Source organism: Hyaena hyaena, unplaced genomic scaffold (assembly GCF_003009895.1).
Source record: "Hyaena hyaena isolate Hyena2069 unplaced genomic scaffold, ASM300989v1 scaffold_63, whole genome shotgun sequence".
NCBI classification, from domain to species: Eukaryota; Metazoa; Chordata; class Mammalia; order Carnivora; family Hyaenidae; genus Hyaena; species Hyaena hyaena.
This window is the reverse complement of record NW_024080695.1, coordinates 4,358,257-4,373,975: the sequence shown is the minus strand read 5'-3', so window position 1 is coordinate 4,373,975 and position 15,719 is coordinate 4,358,257. Positions and strand designations below refer to the sequence as shown.

General features: G+C 44.6%; 1 protein-coding gene across 1 annotated transcript in view; it reads left to right on the top strand.

The window, feature by feature from the left end:
* The window catches only part of STK32B (serine/threonine kinase 32B), a gene marked incomplete at its 5' end in the record, with an annotated part of 114,460 nt that overhangs the window by 53,862 nt on the left and 44,879 nt on the right, over positions 1 to 15,719 (top strand). Inside the window, one exon of the mRNA XM_039232111.1 lies at positions 5,704 to 5,793. Coding sequence (XP_039088042.1) covers positions 5,704 to 5,793 — 90 coding nt within the window. The remainder of the gene's footprint in view (positions 1 to 5,703; positions 5,794 to 15,719) is intronic.

Here is a 15,719-nt window from a genome sequence, read left to right as displayed (position 1 = left end):
TAGCAGGAGCACCAGAGCCTGCCCTGGGGCGGGGCCGGGTTGGGGGGCTGCTCAGGCAGGATGTAGACCCTGTAAACCAGCTAAAGAAGAGACAGATGTTCACAAGAGACTTTGCTCCAAATTCAAGTCTCATGAAAGGGAAACGGAGTAGTGCTGAAAGTGATGGCCTCCTTACTGAAAAATAAAACCAAAACGGGAGGTATCACCATCCCAGACTTCAGCCTCTACTACAAAGCTGTCATCCTCAAGACAGTATGGTATTGGCACAAAAACAGACCCATAGACCAATGGAACAGAATTGAGAACTCAGAAGTGGACCCAAAAGTATACAGCCAACTGATCTTTGACAAAGCAGGAAAGAATATCCAATGGAAAAAAGACAGCCTTTTTAACAGATGGTGTTGGGAGAACTGGACAGCAACATGCAGAAGAATGAAACTAGATCATTTTCTCACACCATGCACAAAAATCAACTCAAAATGGATAAAGGACCTGAACGTGAGACAGGAAACTATCAACACCCTAGAGGAGAAAGCAGGAAACAACCTCCTTGACCTCCACCGCAGCAACTTCTTACTTGACACATCCCCAAAAGCAAGGGAATCAAGAGCAAAAATAAACTGTTGGGACCTCATCAAGATTAAAAGCTTCTGCACAGCCAAGGAAACAACCCAGAAAATTAATAGGCAACCAACGGAATGGGAAAAGATAGTTGCAAATGACATATCAGATAAAGGGTTAATATCCAGAATCTATAAGGAACTCACCAAACTCCACGCCCGAAAAACAAACAACCCAGTGAAGAAATGGGCAGAAGACATGAACAGACACTTCTCCAAAGAGGACATCCAGATGGCCAACAGACACATGAAACGATGCTCAGCATCCCTCCTCATCAGGGAAATACAAATCAAAACCACACTGAGATACCACCTCACGCCAGTCAGAGTGGCTAAAATGAGCAAATCAGAGAACTCTAGATGCTGGCGAGGATGTGGAGAAACGGGCACCCTCCTACACTGTTGGTGGGAATGTAAACTGGTACAGCCCCTCTGGAAAACAGTGTGGAGGTTCCTCAGGAAACTAACAATAGAACTCCCTTATGACCCAGCAATAGCACTGCTAGGAATTTACCCAAGGGATACAGAAATGCTGAGGCATAGGAGCACATGTACCCCAATGTTCATAGCAGCACTCTCCACAATAGCTAAAACATGGAAAGAGCCTAAGTGTCCATCAACAGATGAATGGATCAAGAAGATGTGGTTTATCTATACCATGGAATACTACATGGCAATGAGAAACAATGAAATCTGGCCATGTGTAGCAACATGGATGGACCTTGAGGGTGTTATGCTGAGCGAAATAAGTCAGGCAGAGAAGGACAAATACCATATGTTTGCACGTATAGGAGGATTAGGAGGAACTTGACAGAGGACCAAGGGGGAGAAGAAGGGCGGAAATGGTGGGGGAAAGGGAGAGAGGCAAACCATGAGAGACTCTTGAATGCTGACAAAAACTGAGGACTGATGGATGTGGGGGGGAGGGGGGAATGGGCATGAAGGAGGGCACTTTGGGGATGAGCACTGAGTGTTATGTAGAAACTAATTTGACAATAAACTATTTGTTAAAAAAAAAAAAAAAAAAAAAAGAAAGTGATGGCCTCTTGTGGACAGACTGCCTTCCATCCTCACTCCTGGTCTAGCACCCCCTGGTGGGCACTGCCTTAACACCCACTCCCAGGAATCCACATGGAAGCTTGGCCTCCAGAAGACGGATCTAGAGAGAATTCACTGTCCCCTCTGATCAGATCCCCCAGGTGTGGGTTTGTCGGTCTCAGTGACGTGAATGCATTGCTCGGGTACATTTGGTTAATACCTACATGGGGCTACTTCATTATAGGGGCTGAGAGGGGAGAAGGGAAGGCAAAGGGTGGAACAGAAATAGACGTTTATGCAATGTAGCTGCGGAGAAGGTACATGAAAATGCAGCAAATTTCAAGAAGACTTTGGACGCCTTCCCCTGGAACATGTCGGGAAGGTGCCAGGGCCAGCTTGGGAAGTGGTAGTCATGGCACTGGTGGTAACTTTGGGGTTTCAAGCCCCTCCCCTGATGCACACAGGCAGGATGCAGGCCATAAACAGTTGCCGGATGAATAAAGAAATGACTGAGACTTTAAAATGACTTGAAAGCCACATGGCTGTCATGTATTTTTATACTCAGAAAATAGCCCCGGTTACAACTCCTAGTGCCAGCTCTGACACTAGCACTTGTGTTTACAAAAGTCATGGAGAGGGTGGCTGGTCCCACCATCTGAGGGAAGGCTGAGAAAATGACATTACTACAGACATAGCAGTCAAAAGTTGACATGGAATGTCATCACCTCCTGTAAATATCACTCTAAGCAGTAAGGGTGGGGGGAAGGTAACAGGATTTAACTTACCATGTCTCTTTCATTCAGTCTCTCATTTGGGCAGTCAGTCTGTCAGTCTGTCAACAAACACTTGATGAGTTCCTTCCCCAGGACAGGCCTTTGCTAAGGAGCTGGAGGCAGAAATGAATAAGGCAGGATTCCTGGCCTCAAGGAGATGACAAAGTGACAGATACAGTATGGTGGATGGTAAGATGGAAGTGACATTGGAGGGGAGAGGAGGGTCGTGGGAGAGTCCTGAATCCATCTGCTATGGACTGAGTGCTTGTGCCCCCACTCTGACTTAGAAGTCGTATGTTGAAGCCTTAACCCCCAACGTGATGATCCTCAGAGCTGGGGCCTTTGGAAGGTAACTGGATTTGGGTGACGTCATGGGATTGGAGCCACCATCGTGGGATTGGTGCCATTATAGGAAGAGGACAGAGCTTTCTCTGTCCACCATGTGAGGACACAGCAAGAAAGCTGCTGTACAGACCAAGAAGAAGGCCGTCACCAAGAACCCGACCATGCTGGCACCCCCACCTCAGATTTCCAGCCCCCAGACTGTGGGAAATAAATGTTTGATGTTTAATCCCTGCCCCCAGTCTATGATATCCTGTTTTAGCAACCTGAGCAGACAAGGCACAGTCAGAGATAACCCCCTCTGTGGTATGAGTTTCCAGTTGGTGGAAGAATACAAGCAGAGGGTAAATGCAAAGCCTTGGGCCAGGCTTTGAAGAATGAATGGAAGTCTGCCAGGCAGGGGAGAGGGCTGAGGATCCCAAGGGGTGTCAAATGTATGAGCTTCGTGCTCTCAGAGAAAGGAGGGTATCTTGGCCGCAGTGTGACTACTGATTATTGCCGCCATTAAAACTTGTGCTAATGGGTCTCACACAACATCTTGAGCTCCTTCTCTTGCTGAGTTTTGAATGTTTTCAATTTATGGAAAGCAAATAGCCTAAACTCTGTTCATATTTGCAAATTTTCTAGTAAATTTCCATTCTCCTGAGAAGGAACCCACAGGAGACCTTGGATGGCACTAATTTTCACTTTCCCACATCTTTACTCAGTTGTTAAAGGAAGCTCAGTGGGGAGTTAGAGCTCATCAATTAGCACTGTTCGGGGTGGGGAGGGAGGGACCAGAAGGTGGAATCTGCTGTCTGTCTGTCGCACCTGCTGTGTGTGAATCTCAGGGTGAGTCCCAGAAAGTCTGCCCCTCAGCCCTCACCCCGCCCTGCTGAGGGCTGTCTGGTTCAGGTCTGCAGGGGGCAGCGTGGGGCAGAGGGAAACACTCATCGACCAGGACCAGGACGAGGCTGTGCACAAAGTCCAGTTTCCTCCCAGATCAGCTGTGTGACCATACACGGCGCACTGGCCTCTGGGGCTTAAGGTTACTCTCCTGTAAAAATGAGGATAGTCGTACCCTCCTGACACGTGTACTTGAAGGCTTAACGTGAGGTTTGGCACCAAGCAAGTCTATTCCTATGTGATCCTAATAACAGTGGCTATCTTCAGGCGCTGCATTTTTTGCTCCCTATTTACCAGTCTCCCCACTTTGGCACTTGGCCCTGTCTATATCCATTCACAGCAAAGTGACATTCAAACCTGAGTTGGCTATGTGGCTCCTTCTCAAAACCCCCTCACTTGGAGTAAAAGGCACTTGTGGTCACCGCAGCCCTGGAGTCTTGCAGAGTCTGCCTTGCCCTGCCCCGTCTGAGCTCCTGTCCCCCCTTCTCTCTCTGGCACCCTCGCTGGCCCCTAGCAGGAGTCTGTACTGGTCTCAGCTTCTGCCAGCTACAGGCTTCCCCTGGTGATCCAATGGCTTGCTTCCCCCCATCCCATCCCTGTCTTCTGGCATTGTTCAATGTCACGTTCTCAGTCCCTAATTGCTCTACCCTGTAAAGTACTTACTAATATTAGTTCCACTCACCGGATGAGCAACTGGAAGCTTCCAGAGTGAAATCACCTGCCGGGATCTCCTAGTAAGTGGCTGTATCAACCACGATGCCCAACAAGCCGTGTGTGGCAAGGATCAAAGAGGAACTCAAACAATCCCAAGTAGTGAAGAGTGTTTTTTCCGCTTATATAGCTGACATCCAGTGGAAGGCGGCTTCAGGCAGGGTTTGATCAGGCTCTGGCACCATTTCTTATCTATGCTTGCTGCTCTACCTCCTCCATGGGTAGGCTTTGTCTTTAGACTTCCTTTCATTACGGTAGCAAATAACTTTTACAGCTCTGGGGTCATATTCCCACCTCACACTGGCCAAAGGCAGAATATCACTTTAGGTACCTCCTGAAAAAAATGACCAAAGGGTCTTCATTTTTTGAAATCCTTGGAAAATTATCTCCCCCAGTTTTCATCAGCCTCGGTTAGGTCATATGCTTAATCCTGAGTTAAATCCCATAGCAGAGGGGTAAGGTTAGTTTGACTGGTTCTAGATGGAGCCACATGGCCCACTCCCAAAGCCAGGGGTACCAGGACCAGTAATTGTTAAGACAGCAGACAGGACTGGCCACAAACAGCCCATGTCCACCAAAGTAGCACAAGCATTTGTTCTTGGGAAACCCAGCTCCCAAAGCGGATTTTTTTTTTCTTTTAATCTCTATTGTCAAGTTGGTTTCCATATAACACCCAGTACTCATCCCAACAAGTGCCCTCCTCCATGCCCATCACCCCCCTTCCCCTCTATGAATTACCAGGAGCCCTGCATTGGCTCATCAAGGTCTTGGGCCACTATGAACATTGTGATTCCCACTCTGAGTATACAGCTCACTCTTCTGGACTGAGTGACTGGCTGGGCAGGGTTTTAAAAATCTCTCAGCATCTGGACAAAAGCCTTTGCAACCCATTCTTCAAAAACCCACTCTTAACCATTAGTGTCTTTTTTGAACTTTAGCCAGAGGAGAGGCTTTACTCACCCAAGTGCCCCAGTACCTCCTTCCTTCTTACTGCGAGTGCTCCTCCATTGCGGGGACAGACCACACTTTGTTTACATAACAGTCTCTTGTGTTCCCTTAACTCTGGAATTTTTTCAGAAGTGACACATGTGAGAAACCTGGAGTTCCGCTCATTCCTGAATTCTGGAACCTTCAGGGTAGGTGCACACTTTCCTCTCCATCTGCAGAACTGCCCGGAGAGCCCCCTGCAGCTCTGGAAGGGGTAGGAAATCGCAGGCCATTGATTGCATGGAGATACATCTCATCCCCTCAGAAGACTGGAGACATTGGAAGAATCATCTCCTTATTGACGAGAAGGCTGAGGTTCACTGGGGTTTCTGTTTCTCTGTCTCCAGGACACGTCCACATCACGGACTTCAACATAGCGACGATCGTGAAAGGAGCGGAAAGGGCTTCCTCCATGGCTGGGACCAAGCCGTACATGGGTGAGTGTTCCAGGCCCCTTTGGGGTGTTGTAGACCCAGTGCCTGAGACCTCAGAGTTCTGTGCTTCACCCCCACCACCATCCCCACGCCTGCGCCACCCCCATACCAGGCCCCATCCTTTCCCAGTAGGTGCCAGGCATTCTCACACTTTTGTCTTTGCTGACTTCCCTGCCTGGAAGACCTTCTCCTCCTGTGATTTCTAAAGGACTCCTACCCAGCTGGAAAACCTTGCTTCTGGGAAAAACAAACAAAATCAGACAAACAAAACAATTTTTTCCTTTTTATTAATGTCTAGTCATGTTGCCGAAATATAACTTTGGTGTTGGTCATTTGGGGTCTATATTCTTAGGTACACAGTGTTTTCCAATGTGTTTTTTCAAGTTGTTTTTCTTTAGGATCTTTGATGGAAGTGTCATTTTTAGTAAGCATGCCGTTTTCCCTTACACCTACTATCGGAATGTGGGGCCTTTACAAATCTTCCATATTTATTATTTTCAAATCTTTTGTATCTCTTCCTTTATTTGTTTAGAACCTTTCTCATTTTTCTCTTTCTCCTTCTGTGAAAGATTATCTGTTGTGTTTATTGGCATGGTATGCTTTCTAGTGAAATACTTATTACTGAATAATTTTCCTTTTATTTCTGTTTTTTTCTTGACTTTTCTTGCCTGAATTCCAATTTATGTTGTTCTTTCATGTCTTATATAGTTTTCTTAATGTCTATATTAATTATTAGTTCTTAATGTCTATATTAGTTATTGACTACTGTATAACAGTAATATAATGTCTATATTAGTTATTGATTACTGTATAACAATGCAAATCAGAACTTAGTGGCTTATACCATGTTCACTGATTGAAAAATTAATATTGTCAAAATGTCCATACCACCCAAAGCAATCCACAGATTCAGTGCAATCCCTATCAAAATACCAGTAACATTTTTTATAGAACTAGAAGAAACCATTCTAAAACTTGAATGGAATGACAAAAGACCCCTGACTAGTCAAAGCATTCTTGAAAAAGACGAAAGCTGGAAATATCACAGTCCCAGATTTCAAGCTATACTGCAAAGCTGTAGTCATCAAAACAGTGTAGTACTGGCACAAAAATAGACACAGAAATCACACAGGGAAAGAACAGAGAGCCCAGAAATAAACACACACACATGGTTAATTAATATATGACAAAGGAGGCAAGAATACACAATGAGGAGGTGACAGTCTCTTTAACAAATGGTGCTGGGAAAACTGGACAGCCACATGCAAAAGAATGAAAAAACTGGATCACTTTCTTACATCATTCACAAAAATAAACTCAAAATGAGTCAAAGTCCCAAATGTGAGACCTGAAACCATAAAACTCCTAGAAGAAAGCACAAAGAAACATTGGCCATAGCAACATTTTTCTAGATAGGCCTTTTCAGGCCTTTAAACTATTGGAATTACATAAAAATAAAAAGCTTCTGCACAGCAAAGGAAACCATGAACAAAGCAAAAAGATGACCTACGAAGTGGGAGAAGATAGGGGGGCCTGGGTGGCTCAGTCGGTTAAGCGTCTGACTTCGGCTCAGGTCATGATCTCCTGGTCTGTGGTTTCGAGTCCCGCACTGGGCTCTATGTTGACAGCTCAGAGCCTGGAGCCTGTTTCAGATTCTGTGTCTCCCTCTCTCTCTAACCCTCCCCTGCTCACACTGTCTTTCTCTCTCTCTCTCTCTCTCTTTCTCTCTCTCTCAGAAATAGATTTTTATAAATTTATTTATTTTTTTTGTATTCTTTTTCATGTTTTATTATGTCTTCTTTAATGAACACTCCTCTTATATTTTTCTTTTTTTTTTTTTTTTTACAAATAGTTTATTGTCAAATTAGTTCCTACATAACACTCAGTGCTCATCCCCAAAGTGCCCTCCTTNAATAGTTTATTGTCAAATTAGTTCCTACATAACACTCAGTGCTCATCCCCAAAGTGCCCTCCTTCATGCCCATCCCCCCCTCACCCCCACATCCATCAGTCCTCAGTTTTTGTCAGCATTCAAGAGTCTCTCATGGTTTGCCGAGGAGAAACAGAATCTTAAGCAGACTCCATGCCCAGCATAGAGCCTGATGCAGGGCTTGATCCCATGACTCTCAGATCATGACCTGAGCCGATATCAAGAGTCAGACACTCAGCCGACTGAGCCCCACAGGTGCCTCAAGGGTAGCTTTTCTAACTGAATGTCTTCTGTTATTTTCATGAAGTGTCCAAATTCAAGACAGTTTGCTATCTGGGACTTCCTGGTCTGTTCCACTTCCCTACTTTGATCCAGAACTTCTCTTTCTTCTGTCTATAGGGCCCCTGTCCTGCTCATTTTTGGTTCCATTTCCAACAGTTTCTCCTTGGGGCTCCTTCTAGAAGGGAGCTCCAGCTGGGTTCCCAGATTGACCTGCTCCCCGGGCGCCTCCGCTCGCCTGACACTGGACTGGACAGCTCCTTCCGACTTTGGTCACTACTCTCGAACTGGCCAGCTGGGACTCCCAGGAAATTCTTGTGGGGATGTGTTGCTGCTCTCTGTTCTCTGGCCCATCGTATTCTCTGTTTCCCTCTGTTCAGAAATCACTACCATGGAAGTCTTGTCCCTGTTGATCATTTGTTTCCACCCATTTACACTTTGACGTTCATAGGGAGACAACTTAGTTTTGGAAGAAGTGTTGCTCATGGGTTTGGGCTTAGCTGTTTATCTGTTCTGTCAGTTTATATGCATCGATCTGTAGAGATTCAAAAACTATGTCATCACCTCCCAGAATTCGCTATGTGTGTCGTTCAACTTTTATTTATTAAATACATGAAGTTTGGCCACAAATAATGGTAAAAATAGTCCTTCTAAGTATTCGCTACGTGCCCAGCCATTGAGCTAAAGTGCTTGCCATCTGCAGCCTTATTTAATGTCACAAACAGGCACAACTACTCATTCCCATTATAGAGCTGAGGAAAGAGGCTGAGGGACCCACTGAGGCAGATGTCAGTGATGAGAGTCAGATGTTAGTGACAAGAGTCAGACCCAGGTCAGCAGAGAGCACCAGAAGGCGTACATACAAGGGAGTCTGTTCACTTCGGATAGTCCCCTTGGGAGGTTACATCTTTACACCAATATAGCTTTCACTGTTGAAGGTCTTTGTGATATCCCTTTCCAGAAGGTTCCAGAGCTGAGGCCAGTCTGTCCAAGGAGGCCACTGACTTGAACAGGGGGGAGAACAGGAGTGGGAGGGGTGTTAGGTCTGCCTCCCAGGCTTCTGTCTCGCACGCGGAGTGGACTCTGGTGGTGTCCTCTGTGTGGGGAGCACAGCAGGCCCACAGGTGCGTGGGCTTCCAGGACATTGAGTTTGAAATTGAGATGTCTGTGGGAAATGTCGTCCAGGCTTCTGGAGTGATGTGGGCAGGATCTGTGGACTGGGGAGTTGCCAGCACTGAGATCGGGCAAAGCCAAGGCAGTGACAGGGCCCCCCAGGGAGGACGCAGAAGAGGCGCAGGGGACACCACTGCGGGAGGAGCAGGTGGAGCTGAGTCATCATCTCCCGAAGGGCAGTGAAGAGACAGAGAGGACATAAAGAGAAGCCTCTCCCATTTGGAGCCGCCTCAATAACCCTGTAACTTAGTTCTGACTTCCTTTAGGCTATTCCCCAAAAAGCAGACTGATTTCCGGGACTGTAGATTGCAGACCACAGGAGAAATGCAAGGCAGTATCGTACCAGCCCTTTCTTCTCTGCCTCTGCTCTGCCACCGAGCATCGCAGACTGTCCCACACCTCCTCAGAGACGCCACCGGGCCTGCCCCAGCCTCCTTCCCTGGCTGCCTACTGACGTGGATCCCAGCCTCTGGGAAAGCAGACCAATGGTGACCCAACTGGCCACTCTCCACAGGGGCCCCACAGCCAAAAGGGAGAAGAAAACCAACATGTATTGTGACCCTACTACATGTTTGTCATTGCAATTTTCTATTTATTTATTTTGAGAGAGAGTGAGCACTAGCAGGGGAGAGGCAGAGACAGGGAGAGAGAGAATAACCCAAGCAGACTCCACACCGGCAGCGCAGAGCCCGGCACGGGGCTCAAACTCACAGACCATGAGATCATGGCTTGAGCCGAAACCAAGAGTTGGACACTTAACCGACTGAGCCACCCAGGCGCCCCACGTTGCATTTAATCCTCAGAAGATCCACGTGAGGTTTCTACATCTCTCCATTTTATAGATGAGGTGAGGCCCAGGGGGTGTTGATTTCCTGCCCAGAGTTACACCGCTGGCAAGTCAGGGGGCCAGAATTTGAACCCATGTCTGTTCGGATCCGAAGTCTGCGCTTTTCCCACATACCAAGCTGCTTTTTGACTCAGAGTTCCTGCATCATAAAGCTGTATTTCTCAGACAAGAGAAAACTCTATTGTCCCAAGTGTACGTGGGATTTGGGTTTCCTCCTGGTTTCCTTCTATCTAGAGGTGCTTCAGCCCTAAACTGATAAACACGTGAACCGGAGAGAGTTTTATGGGATTTAGCGGGCACAACCAAATGGATCCATTCTCAGACACCATGGGGAGTTGACAGTACCAAGCGGTGGGGGTTTATTGGGGAAGACAGGGTGGAGCAGAGCTCTCTTAATAAATTCAAATCCTATAGCTCCCACGGCTGTAAACTCCTGAGGTCAAGTTGCCGGCTGGTCAATTTTGTTCACTTGTGTGACTTCAAAGGCCCAATAACAAGCTCCCAGAATGTTCCAAACACAGATTCAGAGAACAGGCTGATGAGTAAAGCTCCCAGAGGTTGCACATGAAAGATGATTCCGGAAGCAGCATTTGCATAGAAGTGAATTTTCATTAATTAAAAGAGCAGATGGAATTCACAATCAGAGGAAAAAAGAAATCTCTCTGAAATGTGCCAGATTAGAAGTCAGAAATGTTCCAGCGGCCGCCCAGGACACCAGAGTTTATTCATCTGTGGTGAAATAAAGGGCTGAGCATTCATCCAGCAAATATTTACAGAACATTTAGGAGATGAAGGGCTCAGAGGTGAGCGATGTTCTCCGGGGCTTCGGGGGCTCACTGGCCACTGTCGAGACAGATTCCTGGAGAGGGTGACAATCTGAGTTAGACTCTGAGGGTGTGCTCAGAGTTTACCTGTTGGATAAGGATGAATAGAGGCCATTTCAGGCAGGGGCGACAGGCGGCGCAAAGGCACAGAGAAGGCAATGGCGGTGGCATGGTGTGTTGGGGGAAATTTGCAGTTTCATTTCTTTCATAGCTTATAGAACAAGACAGGATGGGTAGGGAGCCATGGGATAGGCCAAAGAAGAGGGTCTTGAATTTCATTTTAGGGGCTGCGGAACCAGCTGAAAGCCAGGAGTGGGCCCAGGTGAAATGTTGCCCGCAGCATGGGACACTTTGGGTGTCTTCCACTTAGTGGCCAGTCTCATGACCCAACATAATGCACATAAAATGCTCGACACGGTGAGCCCTCAGGAAGTGTTGGCTGCCAGACCATGCTACCTGATAGTTTCCTCATCTGAGAATTGGGATAAATGATTAGCAATCTGCCTTTGTAAGTTGTCTGTGAAGACTTTGTGGCCTGGCTCTGGAAGGTACATAACATGATGCCTAACAAACTGGTAGCTGGTCGTCTTATTGCTTTTATCGCCATCATTATTATTTAGATGATTGATTATTTGGTATCCGCTTAGCACTGGGGATCCAGAACTTGGACTGGGAATTCCCTTACCTTATGGAGCTCACAGTCTAGTGGGGAAAACGGACCCTAAACAGCTCCTGGTTCCCTATCAGAGCAGCGTTGGCTGGAGGACGCTGGGTGCACTGGGGGATCAGTGCTGGGCGCTCACCAAATGTTAGTTCCTTTCTCCAGGAGGCTGCAGTGAGCAGACAGGGTGGTTTGGGAGCCCTTATGATGATGCTAGTATGTTTCTTGTTGAAGTGATAGAGGCTAGTGAGGTTTGCTGACCCTTGTGCCATAGGAAGTAGCAGAGCCAACCTTCAGACCCAGGCCAGGGAGGCTCCAGTGCCCAGTATCTGTGCTAAGAACCTGTCATTCTTTCTTCCATCCGGTCATCCATCCATCTATCCATCCATCCATCCATCCATCCACCCCTTCATCCATCTATTCATCCATCCATCCATCCATCCATCCATCCATCCCTCCATCCCTCCATCCCTCCCTCCCTCCCTCCCTCCCTCTATCCCTCCCTCCCTCCATCCATCCAATAGAAATCTATTGAGCACTATTGTGCCAAATAGTGTTTTATGGCCCCAAAATACATTTGTGAACAAACATAATTTTCCTGCACTCTTGGTTTGGCTATCTGTAAGGTAGGTAATCGCTTTAAAAATCATCAATCTGATAAATCTATAGATTGAGATGTTTACTTTTGAATAGCAATTTTCATGCAGTAAAATACACTCTTTTAGTGTACAGTTCTGTGAATTTGAACACAGTTGTATAAGTACCACCACAAGAGAGTATAGAACAGTTCTGTCACCCCCAGAATTCCCTCATCCCAGTCCCTGGCAACCATTGATCAGTTTGGACTGTTCCAGAAAGTCATAGAAATGGAGTCCTATTGTCCATAGCCTTTTGAATCTGGTTTTATTTTTTCACTTCAAATGATCCATTTGAGATTTACCCATGTATCAGTAGCTTTCCTTTTGATTGCTTAGTAGAACGCCATTGGATGAATACATATGATGATGTCATTCATTCACCAGCTGGAGGACTTTTGAATTGTTTCCAGTTTTACATAATTATGTATAAAGCCACTGTAAACATTTGCATTCGGAGTTTTATAGGAACTTAAGTTTCCACTTCTCTAGAATAATTACCTAGAAGTGGGATTGTCAGGTCATGTGGTTTCTAAGAAACTGATGAGCTCTTTTCCAGGATGACTGGACCATTTTACATCCCACAAGCAACATATGAGGGCTTCAGTTGCTCTAGATCCTCGCCAGTGCTGCTTATTATCCGGTGGTTATTGTTGTCCTTATTAACCATTCTCATATGTAGCTAGTGGTTCTAATTTGCAATTCCTTAATGACTAATGGTGTTCTATATATTTCCATTTGCTTATTTTCCACCTAGACCCCTTTATGAAGTATCTGTTCAAATCATTTGGCCATGATTTGGCCATAATGATTTTTCTTAAGCTTTTTTGAGAAGTCTTTATATATACTTCATATTAGTCCTTTATTAGATATGAGTATTGCAAAAATTTTTACCAGTCAATGGCTTGTCTTTCTATCACCTTAATAGAATCTTTGTAGAAGCAGAAGCTTTAAATTTTGATGAAGTCCAATTAAAAAAAGTGTATTGATTGATTATGTATTTGGCATTGTAGCTAAACATCTTTCCCTCACATGAGGTCACAGAAATTTTTTTCCTTTGTTTTCTTGTAAACGTTTTATACTTTTGGATTTTCCACTTAAAGCTACATGCATTTTTAATTTAGTTCTTAATATGGTGGAGATGTGAATCAAGCTTTCTTTGCATCCAGCTGTCCAATTCTTCCAGCATCCTTAAATGAAAAGACTTCTTTCTCAACTGGGTTCACTTTGCAACTTTGTCAAAACTCAGTTGACCATAAATGCATGCATCTATTTCTGATTTCTTTTCTGTTCCATTGGTGCATTTGTTTATGCCATACCTGAGAATACTTTCCCTGTACCTTTACAATAATCCTTTAAATCAGGTAGGGAGAATCTTCCAACTTTTTCTTCTTTTCAAAATTATTTTGACTATTCTAGATCCTTTTCCTTTTCATTGAAACTTTAGAATACACTTGTTAATTTCTACAAAAAAAAAAAAAAAACTCTGGGTTTTTGTTAGAATCACACTGAATCTATAGAAGAGTTTAGACAGAGGTGACACCCAAACAGTGTGGAGTCTTCCAATAACAGAATATCTCCTCATATATTTAGGGCATCTTGGATCCTTTCATCAGCGTTGTATATTTTCAGCATACAGATTTTGTACATATTATTTTTACACTTATACCTAAGTATCTTATTGATTTTGGTGCTATCCAAATGGTACATTTAAAAAAAACTAGTTACCATCACCATTCATCAGCACATGGACACTTGGACTGTTTCCATAATTTGATTATTGTAGTTAATGCTGATATAGACATGGGGGTGCATGTAAGATGTGGCATATATATTTACAATGGAATATTACTCAGCCATAGAAAAGAATGGAATCTTGCCATTTTGCAGTGATATAGTTGGAGCTAGAGAGGATCATGCTAAGTGAAATGAGTAAGTCAGAAAAAGACAAATACCATATGATTTTACTCATGTGGAATTTAAGAAACAACAAATAAAAAAGCAAAGGGAAAAAAAAGAGTGAGGGAGGCAAACCAAGAAACAGACTCTTAACTGTAGAAAACTGATGGTCACCAGAGGGTACATGGTTAGGGGGGATGGTGAAATAGGCGATGGCCATTAAGGGGTGCACTTGCTGTGATGAGTACTGGGTCATGGATGGAAGTGTTGAGTCACTATATTGTACATCTGCAACAAATATTACGCTGTATGTTAACTAACTGGAATTTAAATAAAAGCTTTCAAAATTAGTTATCAATCATGAATTGCTGATCTATAGAGATACAATTGACATCTGTATGTTGACCTCGTATCCTGTAACTTTTCTGAACTCGCTTATCAGTCCTGGCAGCTTTGGTAGTAAATTCTTTGGGCTTTCTATGTAGGTGATCATGTTTGCAAATCACAGTAGTTTTATTTCCTCCTTCATAATCTGATTGCCTTTTATTTTTTCTTTTGTCTTATTGTTCTAGCCAGAACATTTGATACACTTGGCCTTGATCTGATCTTAGTCAGAAAGCATTTAGTTTTTTTAATGTTAAATATAATGTTAGCTCTAAGGTTCTTTGTAGTTAGTTATTCTTTATCAGGTTAAGGAAGTTTCCATGTATTTCCAACTTTCTTGGGGTTCTTAAAAACCATAAATGGGGGGCGCCTGGGTGGCTTAGTCGGTTAAGCGTCCGACTTTCGCTTAGGTCATGATCTCGCGGTTCGTGGGTTCGAGCCCCGCGTCGGGCTCTGTGCTGACTGCCAGCTCAGAGCCTGGAGCCTGTTTCAGTCTGTGACTCCCTCTCTCTCTGACCCTCCGCTGCTCACGCTGTGTCTCTCTCTCCTAGAAATAAATAAAAATATTTAAAAAACAAACAAACAAACCATAAATGGATGTTGAATTATGTGAAATATCTTTTCTCAATCCATTGAGATACTCATATGGCTCCTCATATTTCTGCAATAAATCTCACTTGGTCATAATGTAATGTCCTATTTCTATAATGATGGAATCAGTTTGCTAATGCCTCAATTACAATATTTACCTCTAGGTTTATAGGGAATATTTTCGTTTTCTTTTTCTCGTGACAGCTTTGTGTGATTTTGGTACCACAGTAACACTGTGGGTATAAGTTGGGGAATGTTCTTCCTCTTCTACTTTTGGAAAAACCGTGTAGAAATGATATTATTTCTTTTTTTTTTAATATTTTTATTTATTTCTAGGAGAGAGAGAGACAGCGTGAGCAGGGGAGGGTCAGAGAGAGAGGGAGTCACAGACTGAAACAGGCTCCAGGCTCTGAGCTGGCAGTCAGCACAGAGCCCGACGCGGGGCTCGAACCCACGAACCGCGAGATCATGACCTAAGCGAAAGTCGGATGCTTAACCGACTAAGCCACCCAGGCGCCCCGAAATGATATTATTTCTAATATATAGAATTGGTAGAATTGGCCAGTGAATATATTTGGGCCTAGGAAGCTTTTTAACTGTGAATTCAATTTTTAAAAATTTTTTAATGTTTATTTATTTTTGAGAGAGAGAGAGAGAGAGACTGAGTGTGAGCAGGTGAGGGGCAGAGAGAGAGGGAGACACAGAA